General features: G+C 64.7%; 4 protein-coding genes across 4 annotated transcripts; 3 read left to right on the forward strand and 1 right to left on the reverse strand.

Moving 5' to 3' along the window:
* Positions 1 to 623: 623 nt before the first annotated feature.
* On the forward strand, positions 624 to 7,085 carry CHLRE_02g103600v5 (uncharacterized protein). Its single transcript, XM_043059760.1, has 14 exons — positions 624 to 807; positions 885 to 943; positions 1,225 to 1,801; positions 1,955 to 2,191; positions 2,367 to 2,511; positions 2,864 to 2,937; positions 3,218 to 3,361; positions 3,674 to 3,756; positions 4,012 to 4,126; positions 4,452 to 4,625; positions 4,909 to 4,989; positions 5,252 to 6,151; positions 6,309 to 6,410; positions 6,619 to 7,085. Exons 1-14 carry the CDS (start codon positions 748 to 750, stop codon positions 6,652 to 6,654), a joined length of 2,787 nt encoding a protein of 928 aa, XP_042927394.1. The 5' UTR covers positions 624 to 747; the 3' UTR covers positions 6,655 to 7,085.
* A 2-nt stretch (positions 7,086 to 7,087) lies between these two features.
* Positions 7,088 to 15,533, reverse strand: CHLRE_02g103650v5 (uncharacterized protein). The gene is made up of 14 exons (XM_043059761.1): positions 15,036 to 15,533; positions 14,499 to 14,903; positions 14,090 to 14,176; positions 13,879 to 13,935; positions 13,581 to 13,658; positions 12,913 to 13,269; positions 11,530 to 12,803; positions 10,756 to 11,305; positions 10,023 to 10,613; positions 9,764 to 9,826; positions 9,393 to 9,551; positions 8,566 to 9,152; positions 8,256 to 8,346; positions 7,088 to 7,987 (listed from the first exon to the last, which is right to left on the reverse strand). The coding sequence occupies exons 1-14, from the start codon at positions 15,453 to 15,455 to the stop codon at positions 7,715 to 7,717; spliced, it is 4,992 nt and encodes a 1,663-aa protein (XP_042927395.1). The 5' UTR covers positions 15,456 to 15,533; the 3' UTR covers positions 7,088 to 7,714.
* A 112-nt stretch (positions 15,534 to 15,645) lies between these two features.
* On the forward strand, positions 15,646 to 20,313 carry CHLRE_02g103700v5 (uncharacterized protein). Its single transcript, XM_001699942.2, has 11 exons — positions 15,646 to 15,888; positions 16,075 to 16,151; positions 16,330 to 16,461; positions 16,672 to 16,770; positions 17,123 to 17,167; positions 17,389 to 17,541; positions 17,694 to 17,775; positions 17,920 to 18,362; positions 18,531 to 18,665; positions 18,916 to 18,978; positions 19,174 to 20,313. Exons 1-11 carry the CDS (start codon positions 15,846 to 15,848, stop codon positions 19,282 to 19,284), a joined length of 1,383 nt encoding a protein of 460 aa, XP_001699994.2. The 5' UTR covers positions 15,646 to 15,845; the 3' UTR covers positions 19,285 to 20,313.
* A 711-nt stretch (positions 20,314 to 21,024) lies between these two features.
* On the forward strand, positions 21,025 to 24,955 carry CHLRE_02g103750v5 (uncharacterized protein). The gene is made up of 4 exons (XM_043059762.1): positions 21,025 to 21,362; positions 21,620 to 21,679; positions 21,936 to 22,069; positions 22,343 to 24,955. The coding sequence occupies exons 1-4, from the start codon at positions 21,243 to 21,245 to the stop codon at positions 22,386 to 22,388; spliced, it is 360 nt and encodes a 119-aa protein (XP_042927396.1). The 5' UTR covers positions 21,025 to 21,242; the 3' UTR covers positions 22,389 to 24,955.
* Positions 24,956 to 25,282: the final 327 nt, after the last annotated feature.

Below are 25,282 nucleotides of genomic sequence, written 5' to 3' on the forward strand. Positions count from 1 at the left end.
GGCATTTGTGACCCGCAGAGCTGATCGCCACGCCGTGCCCATCTCCCAAGCCCCCCCCCTCCCCCCCACACACGCACACACACGTCCCCCGCCGTGCTGCGCTTTCCCTAATGGCCGCAGATGTCTCTCCGATTGCAAAGCGCCCTCCTGCTGGTAATATACCCAGCAGTTCTGCACTTGCTAGCTACACGCGGTGTTGCGGGGACTTGCGGCGCAGGACTTGCGGCGCGGCGTTGGTAATTAAGTGGTCTCGCGCACGACACACAACAAGTCGGTATCAATGAACGGCCGTTACAGGCGCAGACTGACATTGAATTGCAATGTGAGAAATTCAGAAGCTTCGTGCGGTGGTTGCTGCACAACGCTGTGCACGTGTGGGGACTGTGGCCGTGTGGGTGATTGTCGCCGTTTGTCGCCGTGAAGGAGCCCCACCTAGGTGCAGACGAGGATGCACAGAGTATGTAAAGCAAGGAAGTATCACTCGTGCTGGCTGTAGAGTATGAGTGGACCGGAAAGGGGCAGCGCTGGTTGGAGGTCGATGCCAGGCTGTGCTGGACGTGCGTGCCAACAAACATTGCGCTCGAGGCAACTGCCGCAACATTTTGCTGCAAGCTTTCAGTAATCTGCGCACGTATGCTCATATAGTAGCGCGCACAGTCACGAAGATGGACAGCAAGAGCATACGGAGTCAAATTGTCAAACCTTTCCAGAACGTGCACTAGCACATTTAGAGCCTGATTTGACTGGATGAGCGGAGAAGCTCCTGCTGCGCCACGCTTAAGCGGCGAGCTCGCGGAAGTTTTGGGTGTAAGTTTGCAACTTGTCAAGGCGATGTGGACCGGCGAGCAGCCAGAGTGGCGCTGAGCAAATCGAACTAACCACAGGACATCTTCAACGATGATGTGCACGAGTTGGACGGCGGGCTGGGGTTCCACGAAGTTGGGTAAGCGGACGGGGGTAGCAAGGGTTGTCAAGCGGCTTGGTCCCGGCGCCCGGCCCAGCCCAGTCAAGCACTCCACGGCGCGACAGCCCGGGTGCATCAAACCGCTGCGCAACAGCAAAGCCCCCAGCAGAGGTGGTGTGTAGCTGAGCGGCAGGAGGGCTCCTGCCGGCAGCGCCTGGGACACCCCCATGGCCGCCCTACCTCGCCGCTGCGTCTCCCGGACCCCCCATCCATCCCACCCCACCCCGCCCCGCCCTGCCCCACTTGACCCACTTGCCCAGGCACAATGCAGCAGCGCACGACGCCGCCGGCGCTCCCGTGGTCAGCCTGGTCCACATGGCACCGGGCTCGCCCATGGACTCTCTGCACCCGTGCGACGCCCTGCACATGCCGGGGCTCCTAGAAATGGGCGGGCGGGTCAGCGGCAGCGGCGCTGTGCCGGGTGCGCCGCTGCAACACCACCAGGGCTCGGGCATGATACGGATGGGCTCGGGCAGCGCTGGGCCGGCAGGCGAGGCCCTGGGGGCCTTTCCGGCAGGCATGCACGCCGCTGCGAACGGGCTGGGGCACAGCGGCGGCGGCGCGCCGCAGTCGTCCATGGGCTGGGCGCCATCCCACTCGGGGTCCGAGCTGTCCCAACACAACTCGGGCATGTCCCGACACGACGCGCAGCCGCCGGCGGGGCACATGCAGCCCATGGCCAGCACCGGTGCCGGGGGCGGGTCGGGCGGAGGCGGCGGCGGTCCGGCGGGGCCGGGCGGGCCGGCGGGCTCTGCGGTGCCGAGGGTGCGGCACGGTGGAACTGGGCGCAGCGCGCCGCCGCCACCACCGGGCGCCAACTGGCCGCCCTTGCTACAGGTGCGAGGGCCGCGCGTTGTAGCTCGTGCCGGGGTGCTCTAACGGCTGCCGCGCCAGGGTCCACCTGCGCCTAAAGGACATAGAGAAAGGGAGGAGGTCGCTGCCGACACGCGGTGGCGGTGACAGGGGATGTACTGTTATACGGTGCTGCAGGTGTTCCGCGGCGTCATGCGACCCGAGGTTGCGCCGCTGGCGGCGGCGGCGGCACTGCGGGCCCGCGTCACGCCGCCGCTGGTCTCGCCCGGGCTGTACTTCACAGAGGCGGCGGCGGCGAATGGGGCGCTGGGTGCGGGCGGCGGCGGCGCGGAAAAGGGCCGGGGGCTGAAGCGAACAGGCAGTGGGGGGACGGTGGCTGTGCCGCTGGCGAAGTGGTATCCGGAGGCCGCGCAGGTGAGGCGCTGGCGATGCGACCCAACGTCAACGTCACGTCCATACAAGGATCGGGCATTTGGTCCACGGCAGGGAACGCTGTGCAGACGCGCGCTAGCAGCGTGCGTTCCAACGGGCTGCGAACCCCCTCCCACCTCTCCCCTCACCTCTCACCTCGCTTCCCATTTGTGTTCAGGACCTGACGGCGCTGCTGGAGGGCCGCAGCAGCCTGGCCGGCCGCACCGCGGTGGAGCGCATCACCGACCGCTGCCACCCCTGCTTCCGCAACCCCTTCACGGGGCTGTCCGCGGTGCCGGAGAGGCGCAAGCTGGTGGCGGCGGGTGAGAGCTCCGGGGGCCTTGCGTGGCGCAGGCGGGGAGCGGCGGCGGGAAGGCGGGAGGGTGCAGGGCCCTGGGGGCTAGGGAGAGGAGGCCGGGGCGTGGGGCGGGTGGAGGACCCCTGGAAGGCTGGAGCTCACGGCTGGAGCTGGAGCTGGGGTGTTCGGGCACGGGCGCGGGCTGTCGGCACATCAGGACTGACTGCTGTCTCGCCAGCCTCCTCAGCCCGTCGTGTTGCGGGCTAAGGCTTACATGTTCACATGCGTGGCATGGTTCCTCGCAACCCCCTGTGCAAGAGCCACATTGTTTGGGCCTGGGTCCCATGCTAACGCTCTCCGCCGCTCCCTGCCTGCAGCGGACTTGTGTGAGGGCACGCTGCTGGGGCCGTACGTGGGCGAGGTCCGCAGCGGCAAGATGGACGAGCGGCTGGTGCGTGGGTGCGGGTGTGGGTGTGGGTGTGGGTGTGGGGGTGGGTGTGGGCGGGCGCGAACGGGTTGGGCAGACGCCATTCGGTCCAGAGCATACCCGTGTCGCTGCGTCATTGCGTCGGTTGGTGCCAACGCGCCGACAGAGGGATTGCAGCGCCATCATGGCCGAGCACAGGGAGGTCACCATCTCTTGAACCACGGACACGGCATTCTTGTCACGACGCCGCGCCACGACGCCAAGCAACCTCCTGCCCCCCAACTGCGCTTTGTTACCTTCTCAGGTGGGCGGCGACTGCAGTGGTGTGGAGGGCCTCAAAGCCGCCTTCACTCTCACCATGCTGGACGGCCTGCAGCCGCCGCAGCCGCCGCCCCCGCCGCCGCAGCCGGGGCAGGCGGCCAACGGCAAGCTGCCCACCAAGGCGCCGGTGGGTCCTGCCCGGGCTATCCTAGGGAGCGTTTTGGGTGGAAGGGGTACATTCATGATTTATTAAGAGGTGAAGGCGTAGCCAGGAACAGTAGTAGGGGGGATTGGTGTCATCGCCGCCTTCGTGCGCACCCTAGTGTTACGTGTGCCTGTCGCTGCGCATTGCGCCTCGCAGCAGGCGCAAGCACACGCCGGGGCGGCACTGCCCGTACTCTTGCCCGTACACCTCTCCGTAGCCCCTAGGCCTCACCGCCTCACCCCAGTCCCCCTTACACACGAGCCCCCACTCCCCCCATGCGTCCATGCCCGGCAGGAGCCTCCCGCGCCCGACAGCCTGGTGGTGGTGGGCGACCCCGCGCTGTGCCCGCTGGCGGAGGCCAACGCGCCGCGCTTCTGGTGCGTGTGCGGTGTGGTGCAGTGTAGGGCGGGTGCGGGCGTTAGGAGTATGCCTTTCTGTGGTCATGGCGGGGCGGTGGCAGGCGGGACGTGACGGGAAGCGGATGTAGCAAGGATGTTGTTCGCGGGGTGGGAACGCACCCGCTCTGCGTCAGCGCAGTGTGCCGGTGTGCCTGCGCTATGTGGGAGGTGCAGTTATACGGTATGATCCGGGGACGTGTGTGTGTTTGTGTGCGTCTGGCCGCATCCTTGCAGGGGCTACTGCGGCGCGCGGCGGGGCGGGGGCGACAAGGGCGGCGGCGGCTTCTGCAACTGCGCGGCCTACGAGGGCCGCACCGCCAACGCCGTCGTGCTGAACTGCATCCTCAAGGCAAGTGGGAGCTTTGGGTGGAACGAGAGGGCGGCGGCGTGGGGGCCTGGTCGCATTGCTCGGGCAGACGTGCTAGCTGCGTGGACACGCGGGCGCTGGCGGCAGCGCTCTTGCGTGGCGTGACGTCAGGGCGCAAGCCAGCAGTGCGCCGCCTGGTGCTCGTGGCGCCGCGCGGCGCACATCCGCTGGGAATATGACAAACTTCCGCTGGGAATGTAACAGATGATAGCAGCAGCTGCGGCGCAGCATGGCAGCCGGACAGGTCTGAGTATCGTAACCAGCGCGTAACGTGTGGTGTTTTATTCCTGCGCCTTGGCCCCCGCAGGTGCAGCTGTCTAGGGTGCGGGCGGCCGCTGAGGCTGCGGGCGAGGTGGAGGCGCTGCGGCAGGGGCTGGAGGCGCTGCGAGTGGCGGCGGCGGCGGCGGCGCCCGGCGCGCTGTCCTCCGACCCGTGTGTGTATGCGGTAGTGCCCGTGGTCGTCACGTCCGTGGCCATCAAGGTGCGGCGGCGTACGTGAAAGGAAACAAACCCCTGGCGCGTGTTTGTCTGTGCGTCGGTGGCGTTATGCATGTGCACACGCCTACGGGCCTACGCTTAAGCTCAATTGAGAACGGGTGCGGGGGCTTGTGGCCACGGTGGTCTCAGTGGAGTTGTGCTGGGGCTACAGGAACAGAGGATGGCCGCGTCTTGTGTGGCTGGGGGCGCCATCGTGAACGCGCGTCCCACCTCGCGCTCTCACACAGCGTACAAGAGCCCCGTCATATCACCCGCGCAACACACAGGCCCGCCAGGAGGTGCTGCTGGGCTCTGGCGCTGAGGACGATGAGACCCACTTCTCAGTGGCCGACCAGAACCTACGCCAGGTGAGTGTGCGGGCGAGGGCTCAGTGCGCTCTCCAGCGCGCGTAGTGCTCGGCAATGACAGACTGTGGCAGTGTAAAGGAAGGGGTCTTTCAAGAGGCAAAGAGGATGTTTGGGGCGTCGTGCCAGCGTAGTTGCAGGGCACCGTGGGTTGAGGGTGCTGCTGCAGCGGCGGCGCCTGTGTCCTTCTGTCCACCGCCCTTTGCGCCTACCCGTGCCTTACCGCCTTTCACCTCCGTGCTCCCGCGCCCTACCCCATGCGCAGTATCAATACATTCGCGGCGTCATGGCCAGCAAGAAGGAGACGGAGCGGCAGCGCGATGTGGCCAAGTGGGAGCGCGACGAGGCGGTGCGGCTGCGCGAGGAGGCGGCGGCAAGGGCGGCGGAGTCGGCGCGGCGGGCGGACGCCTTGGCGGCGCAGCTGGCGGAGGCCAGGGCGGCACTGGCGGAGGCGGAGGGCGGCCACGAGCGGCTGCAGCAGCAGGTGCGCGACCACAGCGCAGCAGCGACGGCGGTGGCGGCGGCGGCGGGGCCGCGGGTGGCGGCGCTGGAGCGGCGCGTGTCGGAGCTGGTGGCGGAGCGAGACGCGCTGCTGGCGGGAGACACGGAGGCGGCGGCGGCGGCGATGCAGCGGCGCGCAGCGGCGGAGGTGGCGGCGCAGACTGAGGCGCTGGAGGCGGCGCGGCGGCGGCTGGACGAGCAGCAGCGGCTGCTGGAGCAGCGGGCACGGGCGTTGGATGAGCGCGAGCGGGCGCTGAAGGAGCGGCAGAAGCGGTTGGGGCCGGGTGACGCCGATGGTGGTGGGTCGGCTGGCGGTGGTGGGCACGCTGCGCCTGGCGTGGTGCAGCCGCCGCAGAAGCGGCAGCGCCTGCTGGGGCCGAGAGCGGAGCCGCGGCAGCCGGCGTCTGGCGCGGGCTGCGGTGCAGCGCGGCCCACTGCTGGCATGGCCTCCAGGCTGGTTGCGAGGGCGCTGACGTCAGCCAGGGCAGGCGCGCCAGCCGCAGCAGGCGCCGTGGCGACCGCAGCTGCAGCGGCAGGCCCCAGTGCCGGGGCCAGGCCAGCAGCGGCAGCAGCAGCGGGCCCAGGCCCGGGCTCGTGGAGCTCCCGGGCCGGTGACGTGGCGGTGGCCAGGTTCACGGCGGCCGCGCGGCAGCAGGAGCAGGCGGTAGGTGGCCGGGCGCACACTATCATCTCAGCCATGGGAGGTTGGAAGGGGGGGCAAGGTGAGGGCGGGAGGGAGGAGGTTGTTGAGGTGCGCATGGACGCGACGTCGATGTCGACTGCCAACACGTGACACGGTGGCCGGCCCTCGTCGTGCGCAGGTGGCGGCACTGGTCGCTGCGCTCAGCCGGGCGGAGCAGCGCGCGGCAGCAAACGTCAGGGCCGCGGCGCGGGCGCGAGCTGGGAGCGGGGCGGCGCAACAGGTGCGAGGCCGGGGTGCGAGGCCGGGAGGGAGCATGAATGCCGTCCATCCAAAAATGTTCAGGGTTGGTGCCTGCGCGATGATGGCAGGTAGCTGTGCAGAGAGGACGCTGCGTGTGCTGACCGCTGTGTCAATGCGAGTCTGACATGGTGCTGCGCTGTTGACCTGCGTGGCGCTCTGACGCGATTCCCGTTTGCGCAACCCTACAGGCGCAGGAGCAGAATCCGAATGCGGAGGCGGGCTGAGGCGATCGTCATGGCGGTGGAACTGCAGCTGGAGAACGTTTGTTTGGGGTGTGCGTGGCCATTTGCATGGATGAAAGGATAAGCAGTAGCCTTCGGTTGCAGCGGGTTTTGATACTTAACATGCAAACGCAGAGCATGCAGGACAGACCTGCTTTGCAACGCACTACATGATACGAGTGGCGTGGCCTGTACAGCACGCCTGCACAGGTACAAGTTGATTCGCCGGGGTATTTACGCATTGGGCCTTGGTTGGGGCTTCCAAGAAGAGTAACGCCTTGAACGAAAGTCAAGAGCGCGAAGAGTCAGAACCAGCAGTATCATACGTTGTTGGCCTAGAGAGATGTGTGACCAGGCAGGGGCTAAGCGGTTTGAACGTTGCATCGCCTACACTCCCGTTACATCTCTCTAAACGCAATTGTCATATTCGAATTGTCTCTCAAACATGCCAAGCCCATCACCAATCAGCTCCTAAGGGTGCCTGCGAGCATAGGACGCACGTCTTCTTGTCAGTTGTCACGGTGGCGCTTCCCCGAAGCCCAGAACGCAGCAATCGGCCACTAGAGCCCCGAGCATCGTAGCTACGAAATTAGCAGCAAACAGCCGCGCAACACAGGTGACCCCTGCACGCGCACACGGAGGGACTGCTCAGGAAAAATCGCTACTCTCGTGCGGATACCAGCAGTTGGATCTTGGATGCCCTAGTAGGACTGGCAGAGCTTTCGCCAGCGGAGTGCTCGAGGGATAACCGGCCCGGGTCCATTGACAGTGAGAGTGCAACTTACGCGTACATGATACAATGATGCATGCCTGCGGGCGTACTGTCATCACCGCATCAGGTCCCAGTGCTGCCAAGTTCGGGCCCTTGCGGCCTTGCATTGCTGCATACGCGTTACGGGGACGCCTCGTCTCTCGCGTGGAGACTGTCGCGTCTATCGCACAACACAGTCTGGCATGGACCACATGCATGAATGCAGGGATGCCAAAACGTCTACTTGCCACCTGCGGTGCACCCCGCACTGCACTCCGCCGCTCCGCCGCCCCTCCACACTCTCCGCCGCCTTCACCCGCCTCTGTCCGCCCCACCTCGCGCCGCGCCTGCCCTCATCCCCGCCGCCCTCGCCGCCCCCGCCGCCCCCGCCGCCCCCGCCGCCCCGCCTGCCGCTGCCCCGGCTCGCGGCCAGGTGAATACAAACGCCAGCGGCAGCTGCACGTCGCGTGCACCCGCGTCCAGCGGCGGCAGGCCGCTCAGCTCGGCGCTGCCCAGCCAGCCGCTCCAGCCGCGGCGCACCTCCCAGTCTAGCAGCAGGTCCTCCAGGCCCGGGCAGCCGCACACCTGGTGGGCGGATGGGAAGGGGTGGTCGCGAGGAGCAGGACCACGCAATGGGGCCGCAGGAAAAAAGGGCTTTCAGAGCGCAAAGGCGTGTCCACCAAAGATGAAAAATTGGCGTGGCCATGACTGGAGACGCCATGGCACCAACGCAGCAGTGCGCTTGCTGGCGGCCATGCAGCCGCACCCCGACACCCGGGATGCGCAAGCGTCACTGCGGCCCCCCCCGCACTGGCCCGGTCGGCCGGCCTGTACACAGACCCCTGTGACTCACCTCCAGCACCCGCAGGCTGCTCTTGAGGCGCTGAGCCACCCCGGCCAGCGCCGGCCAGTTCAGCCCATCCACAAAGCGCAGCCCCAGCACCCTGTGCCGACACGGGATGAGTTGGGTAGTGCAAATGAGACCACCACACACAGCATTAATATAGCAGAAGGCTATGAAGAAGGGACACGAAAGACAGTGATTGGAAGGACGTGCGTGTGCGCATCAAGCTGCTGAGCAAAAATTGCATGGGTGCTTTCCGAGTTGTCCACCGTCTGCAGTTCTGCGCTCTCGCACACAGCACTGGGCTGCACCGGCGCACCGGAGTGCTGGCAGCGAGGCGGTCCGCAGCTCCGCCGCCAGCGCGGCCGCCTCGGGCGCCCCCGTCACGTCCAGGTGCTGCAACGCAGCAAAGGCGCCGGCCGGGAATAGCGGCGGTGGCAGCAGCGCCGCGGCGGCGGCGGTCATGCCTGCCGCATCCCCAGACTCCTGATCCTCTGGGACGTCTGCCGCAGGCGCCTCTGCCGCGGATGTCGACGGCCCCGCCCCGCCCGGCACCGCATGAGGACCGCCGGGGACCGTTCGTCCGGAGGCCGCAGGCGTGGCGCGGACGCCCAATCCCAAGGCCGCCAGGGGCGCGGGCGGCGCGTCAGCGCCGGGCTCGGGCTCCCCTCCAGCTGCAGACGTTCCGTTGCCTGCGAGACGCCCCGCGCCGTCGTCCTCAGCCGCAAGTCGTGTTTGCCGCCGCTGCTGCCATGAGGGCCCGGCGCCGCCTGCGCCGCCCTGCCTGCCCGGCGCGACGCCTAGGGACGGGTGCCCTGCGCCGCGGGCGGCGAGGTGGCGCTGGGCCCGCAGCTTGACCTCCGGCAGTATAGACGCGGCCCGCTGCTGCCGTCGGATTATGTTCGTCTGAGGCGAGGGCGGGGGCAGCGGGGCATTGCGGGCGGGCCGGGTGAGGTTTGGAGGCAGGCTGTGTTGAGCTGCGCGAGTAGGTAACAGCTTAAGAAAGCCCCGCTGCGCCGGCGCGCTCTTGGGTGTCGCAGCCTGCCCGCACCGAGGGTGCCGCCCACAGACCTTCACATGCTCCCGCACTCCCGCGCCCCGCACATGTCCACGTGCCGCATTGCCTCCCGCCCACTCTGCACCTACCTGGAAACCAATGCTCAGCAGCCGGAGCTGTGGCAGGCGCCCCAGCGCCGCCGCCGCCGCCCGCAGCTGCTGCCCGCTGGCCAGGCCGTGCAGCCGGCACACCACCAGGCCGCTCAGAGTAGACAGACAGCGCAGGCCGGGGACGGCGCCAGCCTCCACCTGCAGCAGCGGCGGCAGCACAGCGCGGGCGGCAGTGGACTCATGAAGCGGCACCGCAGACAGCGGTTTTGTATAACGGTTGCACTGCGTACGACCGGTACATACCGTATATGTTCCTGTGCCTAACCCGAAACTTTTCCAGGGAATACCGCATGCCCCTTGAGGAGGACACGACATGTCATGGTTTTGCAGGAGCGGCGCCTGCCACGCACCTGTTGCGGTGTGGCCAGCGCCGGCGCGCCCTCCAGCCCGTGGCACCGCACCGCGTCCCGCACCTGCACCAGCAGCCACAACCGGGGTCATAACCAGAACCCCCCTCGTTCATCCGCCAAACAACCTTGCCCAAAACAAGGTCAGTAGTGCGACGTAGCCTTGCGCAGAGCACATCATACACAGGCAGGGATGCAAGGGCAGTCGCCGGGACCAATCCTCCTCCTCCTCCGAGGAGCCCCCTCGGGCCCGCCGCCTCACCTCTCGCGGCATCTCCAGCACACTGACGTCCGCGCCCGGCCCCGCCATCGCGAGCGCCAGCATGAGCATCAATGCGGACTGTACCCAGCCCCGCAGCGCTAACGACAGCTCCCGCCACGCCTCCACCGGCGACACCACAGCCGGCGGCGGCGGGGGCGGCACCGGCGCGCCGCCGGCCACAGGGGGCGGCGGCGGCTTCGAAGGAGGCACCAGCGGCGGTGTGCCTTCAGCGGCAGCATCGCCAGCCGCGCCGCCGCCACTCATGGATGTGGAGGCCGGTGTTGTCGCACTGCTGGCGTGAGGGTAGGGGTGGAGGTGCAGCAGCGACGACGGCCAGCACTCCAGGTCCACATCCGGAGCCGCAGCGCAGCCGCAACTCCCTAAGCCGGCTCCAAGGGCCTCGCCTGCTCCTACACCTCCAGCCCCGTCCGCACACCGCGGGCCGCTGGCGCTGCGCGCGTGGGACGCGGCCAGAGACGACACAGCGGTTGCCGGCAGCGGTTCCAGCGGGCACTGCACAGCCGGCGTTGCTGCAATGGCTGCCAGGAGGCTGTTGCGGTGCGCCGCCGACGCCGCAGCCGCGGCCTCGGTCTGCACGCACGTGGTCACGCATGCGCTCACCTCCACCACAGCGGCCAAGTGCATGAAAACCCATCACAAACACTGCGCTTACTACATCAGTCATGTCACCAGCAGCTGCTGTGGAAAGGGCACGCAACAAGCAGGCACGCACCTTTAACTGCGGGTAGAAGTTGAGATACTTGATGATGCTGGAGCCGCCCCCGGGTCCGCCTCCGTTTCCACCTCCACCTCCACCTCCACCTCCGCCTCCCCCGGCGCCCGCTCCATCGCCTCCGCCCGCGCCCCCCCGGTGGCCACCTGCCCCCGCGCCCACAAGCCCGCCTCCGTCCGGCTGCCCCTGCGCAATGGCCGCCGACGCCGCGGCCGCATGCAGCTCCCCTGCGTCCGCCAGGTGTTGGTGCACGCCGCCCTCCCGCGCCATCAGCGCCGCACTCAGCGGCACGCGCAGGCCCTCCCCCGCCGCCAGGCGCGCCGCCGCCGTGGCTCTGTCGTGAGCCTCCGCCGCGAGGGCGTTGGCGGAGGGGTTGTCGAGCTCGGGGTTCGCCTCGAGTGCCTGTGCTTCGGCAGCCACCCACGCCGCGTGCTCCGGCGTGTCGACCGGCGGGCGCAGGCGGCGGCGCGGCGTCTCTGTGGCGAAGCTCACGGGGCTCAGGCCCAGTGTCAGGCTGGCCAGCCGCGTGCAGCCCGACAGGAAGTCCAAGCTGCACGGTGGGTAAGGGGACAGCATATAGTAAGGCGGCGTGTGAGGTGGCGTGTGTTGGAGGGGGCAGGGGATTGGGCATTCCTGTACCGTAAGACGGCGTGAATTATTGGCAGCAATGCAGCAGCGCTGCTCGCGGCACACCACGCTCACGCTCAAGCCCCCGGCTGTTCATCCTGCGCATCCAGCGGCCCCACAGGCCCACCGCTTGCTCGCCCGCCGCACCTGCACGTGGTCGGGTCGTGAGCCACCACCGCCAGACACGACAACAGCGGCGCCGCATCACATAGCCGGAGGCGGTGGCCGCCGCCGCCACCGCCCGCGGCACTGCTACCGGCAGCGCCGTAGCCACAACCAACTCGCTGTGGGTCGGGCGGTGATGTCATCAGTTCTGTTTCAACAGCGGTGCCTGTAAGGGAAAGCACCTCCAGCGCGCGCAGGCTGGGCAGCAGCCGCAGCTGCCGCTGCAGCGCCGCCACCGCTGCCGCCTGCGCCCTCAGGGCTGCCTCGGCCTTCACGACGGCAGTCGCCGCCGTGGCCGAGGCGGCCGACGCCGCGGCGTCACCGCTGCCGGCCTCATCAATGGTGGATAGCGGGTGTGTGCCCGCTGCTAGTGACGAGCCTGCTGCGTCAGTCGCCGTTTCCGCTGACCCTGTGGCCAGCTCGTGTGAGCGGCTGTCTGCAACTGTAGGCGGCACACCAGCAGTCGCTGCTGGCCCAGTCACCGCCATGGGGCACTCTGTACGGCCGGCGGCGTCGTTGCCGGCGGCGTCATCGCCGCCACTCATCAGCGTGTGCTCACCGCTGGCGAAGCCGGGGCTGCCGCCACCACTGGTTGTGCAGCTGCCGCCGCCGTGTGGCCCACCGCCGCCGCTGCTGTAGCTGCTGTTGCTTCCCAGCCTGGTGTTCCGCAGCTTCGTCTTCAAAGCGGCCAGGAGCGCGCGCACGCGGCTGCCGCCACCCATGCCCGACCCATGTAGTGGGGAGGCTGTCGACGCCGCTGTCGCCAAGTGGTGGTGATCCTCGTCAGCAGCAGCGGCGCCGCTGGCAGTACCGCTGCCGCCGCCGGCACTCGCCGCGGTGACCTGGTCGCGACCGAAACCAGCCGCGTCCGTGGCATCGGCTGCTGGCGTGCTTCCTGGCATCCCGCTGAAAAGAGGCCGATGCGGCCGCTCCTGCCTTGACTGCTCCTGCCCCGGCTGCAGCGGGTCCGACAGCATCCGAAGTCCTGCCGGGCCGCCTGCTCCCAACCTGACGCCCGTGTCCACTCCACACGCGGCGCCCGTTGCTGTCCCGCTGACTTTCACTGTCGCAGTACCCGCAGCACGTGTCGCGGCCGCTGCTGCGGCTCTTGCAGCCGCCCTGGCTGCCTCCAGGCGCGCCTCCGCCTGCGCCAGCTCCTCCAGTGCGGCCGGCGGCACGTCCAGCTGCAGGTGGGTGGTGTGCAGCCGCCGCAGCGAGCGCCGCAGCGGGCCCAGGTGCTCTGCTGCACACAGCGCCTGGGTATGGAGAGAGGGGTTGAACGGGTTTAGGTCAGCACCTCTGCGGCCCGAGAGCACAGCCGACTCCTCTGTTGAGCATTTCCGCAGCCTCGGGCCCGGAGCTCACCCGCGGGTGAATGCCAACAAACTGCAGCCGCGTCAGGTGCGTCAACTGCGTCAGCGGGCCAAATGTGCAGCCAGCAGCGCCCGCAGCCGATGCAACCCAGCCTCCGCCACCATTCGCGCCGCCGCCGCCACCACCACCGGCGCCAGAGGACGTGCCCCCACCCGCTGGCCCCGCTCTCCCCGCTTTGCCAGCTCTGGGCCCCGCAGCCGCCGCCTCTGCCACTGCCGCCTTCTCCAGGAACCCCACTGCCGCCTCGCCGCTTCCGCCGCTCCCACCAGTCAGCACCGCCAGACCGGAGCCATGGCGGGCCGCCGGCATGCTGCGCTCGCCCACGCCCACCGCACTCAGCGTCAACTCCTGCACGAGGGGGCCGCCACACAGTTACCAGTCTGCCCGTACAGCGGATGAGTCAGTGGCAGCACACACACACACACACACGAACCACACGACCCACAAACAGCACGCAAGTTCATAGTACTGTACGGCACATGGTCAAGCCTGATCGGGGCCAACAGCGCACCCCAAGTTGGGATCCTCCCTACTGCGCCCTGCTGGCGTGGCAGTGCTGACGCAGCCTGTAGCACCCCAGCTGCAGCACAAACCCGGGAGCCGCGACAATGCGCGCGACGTGCCGCCCTGGCCCAGCCTGGGTCCCGCCCGAGGCCCACCCGCAGTCCGGTGAGAGACGCCAGCGCCCGCATCATGGCGGGTGTGACCAGGTGCGGGAAGTTGAGGAGCCGGAGCGCCTGCAGCGTGGAATCATGGAAACATACATGCCACACATTCAACGAAAGCAGCTTCCAGAGAATAGTCTGGCGTTTCTGTGTCAAGCACTGCTACATAGGAGGTCCCCTTGCATTGATGGCAACCGCTGCCCTCATGAATGGGCATGGTCAACAGCCCCACCTACCCCTCCCGAGTCCCCGCACCCCCCCCCCCCACCCCTCCGCCCAACCACCCACCCACCCGCACTGAGTCCCCGAGGTAGCTGAGCGCCCGCAGGTGGCTGGCCAGGGCCTCGGCCTGCGAGCACAGCGCCCGGGCCGGGCGCGTCAGGCCAAGTCAGTAGGCAGTATACATGTATGGCAGACACAGACGCACGCACGGCCTGCCATGCATGTTGCCTCTCATGCCTACACGCCCAGCCGCACACACGCCCGCCCGCACACACGCTCACCTGGCGCAGGTCTGGGAACACGTCCAGCTCCAGGCCCCACACCGGCGAGCCCGCCGCACACATGCTGCGAAGCACAGACAGTAGTTCCTGGGCAGTAGAAGGGCGACGAGGACGGCGCGAGGGGGATTAGTCGGTTCCTATTCCAACTTGATTGCGAGACCCAGAATCCGAGGCCGAGAGCGGCGGTGAGGTCCCACGCCACATGCCTCCCTCTGCACCACTGAGGCACCTCCAGCGGCAATCACGATCAGGGCCAGCCGCGGCACCCAGCAGCAAGATGGGTGGCGTCGGAGTGCCAGCCACCTTCTTAAAACCCGCATGCCGCAGCGCGCATTCCCTCCGCACGCCTGCCTGCCCGCCCACCCGCAACGACACCGCCCCCGCCTCCGCCGCTGCTGCCACCGCTCACCCCGGCCTGCTGCAGGCGGCTGCTGTCCGGCCCCGCCAGGTACAGCTGCAGCGGCACGCCCCGCCGCCAGCGCCACCTGAGGTCGGGCCGCGCCGCCGCCGCTTCCGCCACCAGCTCCAACCACTGAAGCACACGGGCCTGCTGCAGTGCGCCCCCGCTGCCCCCGAGGCCTCCTCCGCCACCGCCATTGGCAGCCGCCACGCCATGCACCCCAGCCAGCAGCACACCTGGCCCGAGCGCTGGCACCCCACCAACATTGCCTCCGTTGCCTGCGGCGGCAGCAGCGGCATTGCCGGGAGCTGCGGCACCCGCGGGGCCCCCATTGGCCCGCCCTGCTGCGCCGCCGCTGCCTTTGGCACCATCGAGCGCCCTGACCTGCGGCCCCTCCGGCGCCAGATCCACAGCCTGTATAGCGAAATGAGCCAACAACGGAGTGAATTACGGACACACTGGTGCTTCGTTTGGCACATCTGCCACACGTGTCTTGGCGTCGGGACCAACCAGACCTCAGCATCAAGGACAGATCCAGGCGCGCACCTGCAGCATGACCTCAGTGTGCCATGGCAGCAGGCAAATGAGTTCCCGCCACAGCTCCGGGCACAGCTGGCTCTTGCTGGCTGCGGCGCCGCCCGTATCCGGCCGCAGCGTCAGGTGCACCGCGCGTACGCGCCCCAGATGGGGCGCCAGGTCCGCCAATACAGCTTTCTTGTCAGCTTGATCCAATATCGGGTTCAGCAGGAATGCAAGGTCGACGGTGTGTGCGCGCGCGAAGGTGTCGAGGCACGCGACGTGCTCCGGGCACGCCACACACGCTTGACTAACGCTCTCGTCGACGGCCTCCTTCAGCCGGCGACAGACGACCCGCAAGGACAGGCGGTCCGCGCGTACGAGGAGACCTAGTACGTAGTTGATAGCCCCATTCGGCAGCCCGCATAGCGTCCCCGTCGCCTCCGCCATCCTTTTACCGCTGTGAAGCTATCGTAGTCTGCATAAACGTCCCATGCTTCAGCTATGTATGCGACATTGTTGACTTATGACTTCTAAATGCAAGCTCGTGACCTCAGAGCAGCTGAAACTGGGCCGTCTCGGGCTCTCGGCGCAAAACCCATGTGTGGGCAATTCTTCTGCAGTTTTTTTAGATGTTGTCGTTTATTCAAAGCTTGACCTGCTAATGCTTCAAACTCACAAACAATCACAACGAGGTGCAGTGGTTATAAGCCGTTTACTCTCGCAGCTCATCGTTTTGTCCTTGACCGCGCTTTTATGACGTGCCATACATTTAACACACATCGATGATACAAACAAGATAAGCCGCGGGCAGCAAGGAGGCTAGGTCAAGGGGTGCACATGGCGGAGACGCCTGCGGGCGGGGCCGGCCTGCCGAGCCAAGGTACGGACTCAAGGAACTTACGAAATACGTGCAGGGTAGCAGATGGAAGGTGACGAAGGGCTGTGGTGTATGACACACGGGGCGGCACTGCCCAAGCGCTTGGCGGTATGGGCCCCTTGGCGCACTGCAATTCTGCCACGTTCCTAGGTTGCGCAGACACCCTCTTCCACCCCTCCATCCGCGCAGCTGCTGGCAGCGCCTTGGCAGCCGCTGGCGGTGCCCCGGTAGACGACAAAGATGTGGACTGGTCCAGTGTTGACCAGGTGCGCGTTCGGCATCGTAGTGTTGGTACAGCATACACCTTGCGGTATCCAGTGCTGTAACACAGGGCAAGGAGCATACATACACGCGCTCCTCAGCAATCGCGCTTGAAGCCAACATGGTGTGGCCCCGGCTTGCCTGTCCCCATGCGCTCGCGCCACACACGCTTTACACGTGCAGGTGTCGCAGCTGGTATCGCGCACTACCATGGGCGCCATGCAGCAGCTCTGGCGGCAGCACGCGGCGGGCATGGACGAGCTGGGGCGGGCGTTTGCGGAGCGAATGTACGACAGTCACAGCAAGGCAGTCAAGGTATGGAATTGGGCACGGTAGCCGGGAACTCAGGGGAGGCGCGTGTGGGAGGCGTGAGGAAAAGGGTGGCGCGTGTGTGGCAGTGGAGTAGGGGCAGCACGCTGCTGGCGCTGGCGAGGCGCCTGCTGCAACTGCACCCGCCCGTTTGGGCTGCTGTGTGCGAGCGCCTTGCGTGGCCCCGTGAAGCCCCTGTTGCGGTACACATGGCAGGAGATCGCGGAGGTGAAGGACTTCGACCTGCGTGCGGTGCTGTCGCTGCTCAACAGCTTCACGAACGACACGCGGGAGCTAGTCCTGCAGGTCATGCAGGTGCGGTTGCACTGCCGTGTTTTGAGGCGGGGATGTTTGCACCATGCCAGGGGGTGCAGTTGGCAGGGGGTGCTGCTCGCGCCATCAACCACATACTGGATCTATCCGGTGGGGGCTCCCGAAGGGGCGCCTGTCGGCCGTCACTGAAGGACAGCTTCGAAACGGGTTTTTGCGCTAGAAGCACGTCGCGTGCTTTGACACCTTTGCACGCGCCTGCACAGTGGGCCATGCACTCCTGCTCTTGCAAACATTGGGGCATCCTCAACCGAAGGCATTGTTGAAGAGCCTGGCAGGGGCGTGGAGTGCAGGACCACTGACCACGCCTCCACCCGTTTTCGCTTTGGCTTGACAGGACGCGCGGCGAAGCGATGATGACTTCACCCAGCAACTATACCAGGTGAGTTGCTGTTGTTTGGCGGTATGTTGTGGCTTTCCTGCTACCTGGTCGAGGCCGCGAACTCCAGTCCCAGGACGCGGCAGTTCCGACCATGGTATTGTAGGACTGGCGCTCGCAATCGTCTTAGGCGGTGCGAGAAAGCATGCAGTCCAGAGCGCCGGCACACGGTACTCTGACCCCTAAGCTTCACCGCCTGACGGCTTCCCTGCTGCGGCCCACAGACCACGCGCAGCTCCTTTGCGCGCAACCTGCGTGCCGCGCTGGAGGCACGTGACGCCTGGTACCGCGAGAAGCTGCGTGGGCTGCGGCAGCGTCATGACGCGCAGCTGGCCGCGGTGCGGCACGCGGCGGCAGTGGAGCTGCAGCAGCGCCAGGTAGGACGACCCTGGGGCAGCGTTCAATGGGCGGCAAACGTTGGGGCAAGCGGCGGCGAGCAGTAGAGCGGCGGGCGCGGCCTTGCAAGCGGGCCAGCGTGTCCTTGCTAATCACCGGTTTGGTATGTGCTGCTTTATGTCCACAACAACAGATGCAACTCAAGATTGCGCTGGCACGCACGCTTGCGAAGAGCGCGCGCGGTGATAACCCCGGCCTCATGCTTGGGCTGCTGGGTAGGTGCTCTTCGCGCGCTTATGAGCGAGCCCTGCAGTCCCTTTGCCCCAAGACTGACATTATCTTAGCGCAAAGATTATCGGTATGCAGGCATCAATTGCCTGTCGTTATTTGCTTCTGCGCCTCCTCCTGTGTGCCTCCAGGTGGCAGGGCTGGGCAGGCGGCGAGCTCATCCGCAGCCGCCCTCGGCGGAGTCAACGCTGCTGGTGCCGCTGGGCAAGGCGACGGCACCTCCACCACGCCCGGCGGAGCCGCCACGGCCTCCGGCGGCGCCGCGGCGCCCGACCCCAGCACGGTCAATTCCGGCGCGTCGCCTGCCGGCGCAGCCGGTGCCGGCTCCACGCCCGTCCGCAGCAGCACCACCGCCGCCCTCGCAGCCGTTGTGAACGCGGCCGCAAGCTCGGGCGCGGGCGGCGGCGAGGGCCTGTCGGGCCTGGGGCTGGGCATGTCGGGCGGGGAGCTGGGTCCGGAGGCGGCCATGCTTGAGGAGCTGTTCGAGGACGCCAACGCGGCGGATGCGCTGAACCGGGAGCTGGAGGCGTCGCTGGCACGAGCCAATGCAGACCTGGTGGACCTGCGGGAAAAGGTGGGTTGAGGGCTTTTGGGTGGAGGCCGCAGGCCCTGGTGCAGGGGCATCACAGCTGAAGCGTAGTGCGTTCTGGGGCGGCTGGGTGGGCTCCTGCTTGCTACGTCTGTATGGGTACAAGGCGTTGGAAACACACCGGCGTCCTGCACACCCGTCCGTCCCGCGCAGCTGGCGGCGTCACAGGAGGCGGCGCAGGAGGCGGCAACAGAGGCTAGCCAGTGGCGCAGCAAATGGGCCATTGAGTCCACCAAGACTGACTCCATCAAGCGCGAGAGCATGGCAATCATCGCCAAGTGTGAGGAGGTGAGCGCCAGGTGACGTGCGCATACAGTGATTAAGTTTGCGCGTGTGAGGTGTCACTGTATTCACGCCGTTGCCACCACGGCACCACCACAATCACATGTTACTCTACCGGTATCCAAGCTCGGCCATGTTGTCTTGTGCCCGCATGCATTGACCCCCTGGCCCTGACTCTCAGAAACAGAGATACCGTGCCATACTTCCATTCCTGTCCCCCGACCTGCTCCCGGGTCTCCTGCCGTCCCTGTCGCAGCACCTGACGCAGCTGCAGCAGCAGCACATTGCCGAAATCAGTCAGCGCGACTACCTGCTGCAGGTGAGTGGAGAGGCCGGATGGCTGCTGGGCATATAGGAAAGGATACGGTACTCCGCTGCATGCTTTATATACGCACGAGGACAAGCAAGGCCGCCATGGTGTATAGGGCGCTATGAATGCCGGTGGATTGCTGTGCATGCCATTGCCATGTTATTCATCCCTAACCTTTGTCCGCATTTCCAAACTGCCCTGCAGCGCTGCCGCGATACGATCAACGCCTTGGAGGCCAAGCAGGCTGCGGTGTCGGCGTCACCACTGCCCAGTGCCTCCGGGGCCGGCGGAACCGTAGCTGGGCACTCGCCCTAGGCCTGTGAGCCAGGCGCTTCGGGTCTAAGTGGGCCGTATCGCCGCCTCATGTTTACCCACATCATAGGATGCGTAGCCGGCAATTGGGTGTTGTCGTGGGGGTGTGATGGGACAGGGGGTGGGGTTGCAAAGGCGCGACGACGGCGTTGGGTGGTCGGTTAGTTTGGCCATGCAAGGGTATGTATGCGAATCGTATTTGCAGCAGTAACAAGATACCGAGGCAGTCGGACTCAGGGCACGGCGCAGGGGTTATGGGGTTCGTTGGGTATGCACGGTGTCCCATGCGGTTCTGCAAGTCCAGAGGAGGCGAGAGATGCCATTTCGCGCAAATATTCATTTTATAATACTTTCATAGGTTACTGCAATACTCAAAATGGCAGGCGACTATCCCGTTTCCACGCCCGTGCCCGCTTCCCTGTATCCGACGCTCGCGACCGTACTGCTAGGTGGAGGACTATGCATGACGGGTAGCTTTTTCCTCTATGAGGTGACGAAGACAAAGTCCAACCGGCAGCTAAGCTCGGAACTCCTGTTGGCGTTCATCTCCGCCGTGCTGCTTGGTCTAGGAACACTGTTCCTTCTGCTGTGGACCGGCGTATATGTATAAGCTGAAGATACACCTTGCGCGAGCGTCGGATCATTCCGCGGAGTGGCATCGCGCTGGGCTTGGAGGAGGACAGAGAGCGCTGAACGGCTTTGACAAGATGTTAGGATACGCTGGGTGCGCAGGCGGAATGGTGTGTTGTAGCGGCACATTTGCGCCCCACGCTGGGTTCGTGTGTTGAGGGTGGCCCCGGGGGGGACCACCGCTGGTGGAGGAGCCGTGGCCTGTAGGAGTTTAGCACGCTGCAGGCCGGTTTGCTCCATGCAAAGCACGCTTGGGATCAAGGGGATTCGGAGTAAATAGTGATAGTTGGGGGCAGGGTATGGTCCCGGCGGACCTTGCTGCGACCTTTTGCACCAAGAAAGATTCTGGTGCGCTGATGCTAATTTGCACAGACGCCTGCTGTACTGTAACAGCACAAGCTTATGGCAAACTCATCTAAACCTCGTAAGGCGGATTTGGGAAGGGCAAGAACCAACAGGGGGCAGCCGGGGAGCGCTTTCTAATCCGCGCAGTGACAGCGTCAGAATGCCGGTGAACACCGTGCAATCACTAAGCGCTGGGCATGCTTGAGAAAGGGATCGTTCCCCTGCTATGATGGATGCTGGCCAACAGGCCAAGGAAGGTATTGGGGAGCCGGAATGGCGGGTGGGGGACCAGCTGATGTTCTTGACGTGCGTTGCGTTCGTACTGGCGATTCAGCCATTATTGGAAAGCACCTTGCACTCAGGACCCCTGAGTAATGAAGGTGTATACTGTTGAGAACATATGTCAGGGGCAGGGATCTGGCCGTCTGAAGCTGTCTTCTGAAGGAAAGTGGGCTGAGACTGTTACAGCAGCCGACGCACACAATGCACGCGCCATCGCCGCGAACATGGCTAGGCTGAGCCGCCGCGGATTCAGTCGTGAATGCAGCAACGGACATGGGTTGATGGAGCAAATTTGATCTAGGGCAGCTGCTTGCACGAGAAGCCTGGGACGCTGCAACTTGGTCGAAGCGGGGGGCCGGGCATGGGGGGGGGGAACACTGGGGGGGAGGGGGGAGTCTACTACCGCCGCACCCAATTGCCGAACCTGCCCACGCGCGAGGTTCCACTTTTCAGCGCGTTCTGCTTTCCAAGCATACGATAAGCGAACATATTTGCATTTGCTCTATGCGAGGGTTGCAGCCAGAGTTGCGTCGTGAGGCCGAGCAGTTCTTTGTGCTGTTACACTCGAAACTTATCAAGATTACCTGTAGCAGTGCATAATGAATTGCTGAAGCGGGCAAGCCGGTGCAGCGCGGAGCCTAAGGAGTCGCTCCAAGTTTCCAGCACATAGGGAGTCGTGCACGCAGCACGGTGGTGCGCGCTAAATGGCCACCAGTCAGGAATGGCTAGAGAGTCTGGATTTGGTGGCGGAGACGCCTCCTTCGGCAACGCGGTCGGCCAATGGCGATATGGCTTCTTCGATTCAGCGCTCATCATCCCTGCTTGTAGGTCACGATTGAGTCACTAGGCTTGAGTTTATGCAGACACGCCCTGGCAACCGGAACCTCCTGGCTCAGGGAGGCTCTGTCAGACTCCCCTGTGATTTCGCGTTGCGCGACGGGTTCTTGGAGCCGCGCCGGCCAGTGCTTGCATACCATGCAGAAACCTGTATGGTTCTATGATGCATGGATAGGCTGGCTTTCTGAAACTCAAGTGTGAGGGACTTGCTGACTGATAGCCCACCTGAAATGACCATGCGCAGGAGCTTGAGTTGCGGAGCCGCACTGGGGTATGGGGACAGAGCACCACGGCGAGCATGCAGGTAAGCTACGCTTCAGCCACCAAGCTGACAGGTGCTTGCACGGAACAGGTGCTTGCATGGCCGCGCCGCCCAGCTCTACCGTGCCTGCCCCTCACTCTCCGTTGCCATCTCCGCAACTCCATCCTAGCCCGCTTTTCCAAACATACGACCCCGCTCGAGCAGGGGCATCCCTGGGCTCGAGAATGCATGTACCGGTATTACGAATGCAGCACTATTGCCAGTTGGCTCACCCTTTGCTGCATGTGCCAACCTACAGAAATTTGAGTGCATCCAGAAGGTCAAGCGGGAGCTGGTGGAGGCCCAGATGGAAGCCGACTCCATCCCGGTCTTTGCATTTCAAATGATGGTGCTGCTCAGCATTACTGCGGCTGCGGCGATTGTACTTGTCTGGTGAGCGTGCCTGGGCCTTGGTGTTGCAAGGATAGCGTCCCTGATGAGCTTGGGGTTAGTTGACTAAGTTGACGATGTCACGCCGCCACCCCTGCACGCCACGCCACACCACACCACGCACCGCCACGCGCACAACTGCACACCAGCAATCGCACATGCAGCATCCCCACGCCCCTTTCCCTGTCCCTCGCGCTCATACCTGCAACCCTCCTTGCTTGAGCCCTTCGTGACTCATAACGCTTCCCCGCTGCCCACCCGCCTGCAAACGAACAGGGAGCTGTACTTGCGGCCGCGCAGCCATACGGCAGCGTTGGCGTGAGGGGTGGCTCAAGCGGGGCATAAGCCGGCAACATCCGGCATAGGCCATGGTGTAAAGCGTGACGACCGGCTGGTACCGGCAACAGCAACAGCAGCAAGACCAGACCGCACTGTAGGCGGCACTACTTTGTACCACTGTATCCACGACGTGTCCGTTCATTGGTGATCAAGGCTACCGGCCCCACGGAGGGTGCCGTCCGTCGCCAGGGGCACTGGTGCAGCGCAAGGCAACAGGGAGCTTGCCGTTGCACGTATCATATTCTTAGCTTCCATTTTATCCTGCTGCTGGAATCGAGGTGACGACTTGCTTGTGGAACGGAGTGATTTGATGATAATGTCTTTGGCTCCCTTTGTTCTTTACGCGTGGGCTGTTTGGTGATTCATGATTTCTTCATCTATCCACCTGTTAGCACCCGGTAGAGAGGGCAGTGTGTGGCAACTGAGAGCATTATGCAGTGGTGCGCGCTTTTCGCGCATAGCTGCAGTGAACCACGGTGTCTGGGCGCGTGCAAGGAGGCGGCGAGGACCCTAAGCTCAGACGGATACTCTTTATGAACTGAACACCGAGTGCTAAGAAATTCGTACTTCTGGGGTGCGTAATCCTTCCTACGCATGTCACAGGTGCGGCAGCGCTTTGAGTGGCATGACTAGTCTGCATCTTGGCAAGGATTCAACTGGGATCCTAGAATGCATGTGATGTATCCCAATAATAAGTGCATATCGAGTATAGGATCAGGCAGGGTAAGGGACGTCAGTTTAAGGAAAGCACACGGGTCATTGGGGGCTATGGGTTGTGTGAGTCTTCAGGGCTGTCAATCTGGGGAGGTGCATTGGGGCATTGGAGCGTTGTATGTTGCAGATCCGGAGTGGGAGTAAACTCGCTGGCGTGAGGAGGTCGTTCCTGTGCTGATGTGCTGATATGGTGTTGTCACTGCGGCAGTAGCAGGGCTTCAGAGTGTTAATTTGCGATCTTGCGCGGCACTGTGGCTCATGTATGGTGCGGCCGGGTGACGCTGGCCGCTACCAAGGGCGGCGCGGAAAGAACTTTCTCGTACGCAGTATTGTTTGCAGCTTCTGTCTCGGGCGAGCCAGGACTGCGCTGCATTCTCTTGATCAAGACACAGAACATGGACACATTTATGAACCAGATCACATGTTTGATGCTGCAAGGCAAGCCTTTGCTCGGGGATTCGAGTTCCTGGTGCAATGACTCGATGATTCATGGTGATAGTGTCAAACCGCGTTCTTTTCCTCCGCAAAACGTGCTGTAGGCATGGCTGGGTCCTGAAAAGTGTGAAGTAGGCACCTTGAGGAGTGTGAAGAAGGCACCTTGAGGAGTGTGCAACCTGCGGATTGAGGTGCGTGAAGCGGGCTGCTTGGCTGGGGTCCATGAGGGATTATTTTGTCTTCCTGGGCTGCTGTGCGCACATGAGCGGTATCGCCTGTGTCGTGTACTCGTTCGGCTCGGCTGACCACAGACATGACCGTATTCCAATAATGTGCGGCTGTTACTGCCCTGATACTGCCGGTGCTGGAGGATTCAGTGCTTGCCACTGTGGCCTGGTACGAGGCTTGTTAGCGGAGTGCTGTCGAAACGCGAACGCGAATGTGCGCTTGCTTGGAGTGCGAAAGGGTTACCAGGGTGGTGTCACGCACAGGTGCGAGAGCGGCAGAGCAGGTAGGGCCGAAGGCCCGGGGCCATGACAGCATGACGCTCGGATACAACGATGTAGTGGTGACAGCACAGTGCCCAACGGCTGTCCTTTGAGGATGCGTCCGCCATACCTTCTATTCCTTCTTTCGGAAGACTGATAGATAGGCTAAGGCGGCCATGTCACCATGTGTCAGGCCCGCTGGCCCGGGTTAGAGGTAAACCCACAGCTGTAAACGGACTGCAGGCTGCCAAGCACGCATCGGCATGCATAGGCACATAGTGCACGCCAGGGCTCGACTGGCGTCTTGACTGCCGTTGGGTGTGTAGTAGGACAGTCGGTAAAAGACACATCTAGATGCCCCAGGGTGCCGTCCGCAGGGTTATATGCTTGTGTGTCGTAGAACTTCCGTGTTCCGCCCACACTCTCCCCCTTCTGGACTGCACGTCCCGGGCAGTCACCACGCTAGCGTAGAGAGTACTTCTTGGCAACCGTTTGTGTTTCCGTGGCAGTGGGGTGCTTAGGCCCACGTCGCGTCTACCCGATACCTGAGCAGCGCCAGTAGCCAACTCTTTGTTGGTGCCATTACGACTCTCGCATAGCCGTAGTGATGGACTTTGCCGACGTCACCAGGATTTGAACCCCCGACCTTATGTGGTCGCGTGCGCATTGTCCGCAGATTACGCACGTCGGGCCCTGAACTCGATACCAAATGTAGTAGGACAGTCGGTAAAAGACACATCTAGATGCCCCAGGGTGCCGTCCGCAGGGTTATATGCTTGTGTGTCGTAGAACTTCCGTGTTCCGCCCACAGGGTGCATGTGTCAAGGTATGAGGAGCCGATGGCTACGGGTGCAGGTGGCGACGTGTGAACATAAGGCCAATGGAACGACCTCGTGAAACAACTCCGATAACACACCTAGGCTGGTAACTTCGCAGCATGGATGGCACAGGAGGGTGGGAGGGATGTCTGGGCGAGCCATCCAGCAGGGCATCGGGGTCGGAGACTCATCCAGCCGGCGCGGGCATCCAGCATAGCCCGGCCACATAACCTGCCTACCTGGGGGCGACCCGACCGGGATATGTAACAGTGCCCACCCGGCCATCCAACAGTTCCGGGCCGACCCGACCCAGCCATCCGAGCATTGGTCGCTGGGCCATCCAGCATCCCCTGGCCGACCCGACCCAGCCATCCAGCCGTGCCCGCCCAGGCATCCAGCAGTGCTGGGACGGCCCGCTAGGG

Source organism: Chlamydomonas reinhardtii, chromosome 2, assembly GCF_000002595.2.
Source record: "Chlamydomonas reinhardtii strain CC-503 cw92 mt+ chromosome 2, whole genome shotgun sequence".
Classification (NCBI taxonomy): Eukaryota; Viridiplantae; Chlorophyta; class Chlorophyceae; order Chlamydomonadales; family Chlamydomonadaceae; genus Chlamydomonas; species Chlamydomonas reinhardtii.

What these genes read in the sequence shown, in the direction of transcription:
- CHLRE_02g103600v5 (XM_043059760.1), top strand. Translation starts at nt 748, where the DNA reads ATGAGCGGAGAAGCTCCTGCTGCGCCACGCTTAAGCGGCGAGCTCGCG. An exon ending in GCAAGATGGACGAGCGGCTG is followed by an intron (nt 2,938 to 3,217) that starts GTGCGTGGGTGC and finishes TTACCTTCTCAG; the next exon opens with GTGGGCGGCGACTGCAGTGG. An exon ending in GGAGCGGGGCGGCGCAACAG is followed by an intron (nt 6,411 to 6,618) that starts GTGCGAGGCCGG and finishes GCAACCCTACAG; the next exon opens with GCGCAGGAGCAGAATCCGAA.
- CHLRE_02g103650v5 (XM_043059761.1), bottom strand. Translation starts at nt 15,455, where the DNA reads ATGGCGGAGGCGACGGGGACGCTATGCGGGCTGCCGAATGGGGCTATC. An exon ending in GCCGCCTGCAGCAGGCCGGG is followed by an intron (nt 14,177 to 14,498) that starts GTGAGCGGTGGC and finishes TCTACTGCCCAG; the next exon opens with GAACTACTGTCTGTGCTTCG. An exon ending in TGCTGGAGATGCCGCGAGAG is followed by an intron (nt 9,827 to 10,022) that starts GTGAGGCGGCGG and finishes CTGCTGGTGCAG; the next exon opens with GTGCGGGACGCGGTGCGGTG.
- CHLRE_02g103700v5 (XM_001699942.2), top strand. Translation starts at nt 15,846, where the DNA reads ATGGCGGAGACGCCTGCGGGCGGGGCCGGCCTGCCGAGCCAAG. An exon ending in GGCCGGCCTGCCGAGCCAAG is followed by an intron (nt 15,889 to 16,074) that starts GTACGGACTCAA and finishes CCATCCGCGCAG; the next exon opens with CTGCTGGCAGCGCCTTGGCA. An exon ending in TGGAGCTGCAGCAGCGCCAG is followed by an intron (nt 17,542 to 17,693) that starts GTAGGACGACCC and finishes CCACAACAACAG; the next exon opens with ATGCAACTCAAGATTGCGCT.
- CHLRE_02g103750v5 (XM_043059762.1), top strand. Translation starts at nt 21,243, where the DNA reads ATGGCCACCAGTCAGGAATGGCTAGAGAGTCTGGATTTGGTGGCGGAG. An exon ending in GCACCACGGCGAGCATGCAG is followed by an intron (nt 21,680 to 21,935) that starts GTAAGCTACGCT and finishes GCCAACCTACAG; the next exon opens with AAATTTGAGTGCATCCAGAA. An exon ending in GCGGCGATTGTACTTGTCTG is followed by an intron (nt 22,070 to 22,342) that starts GTGAGCGTGCCT and finishes GCAAACGAACAG; the next exon opens with GGAGCTGTACTTGCGGCCGC.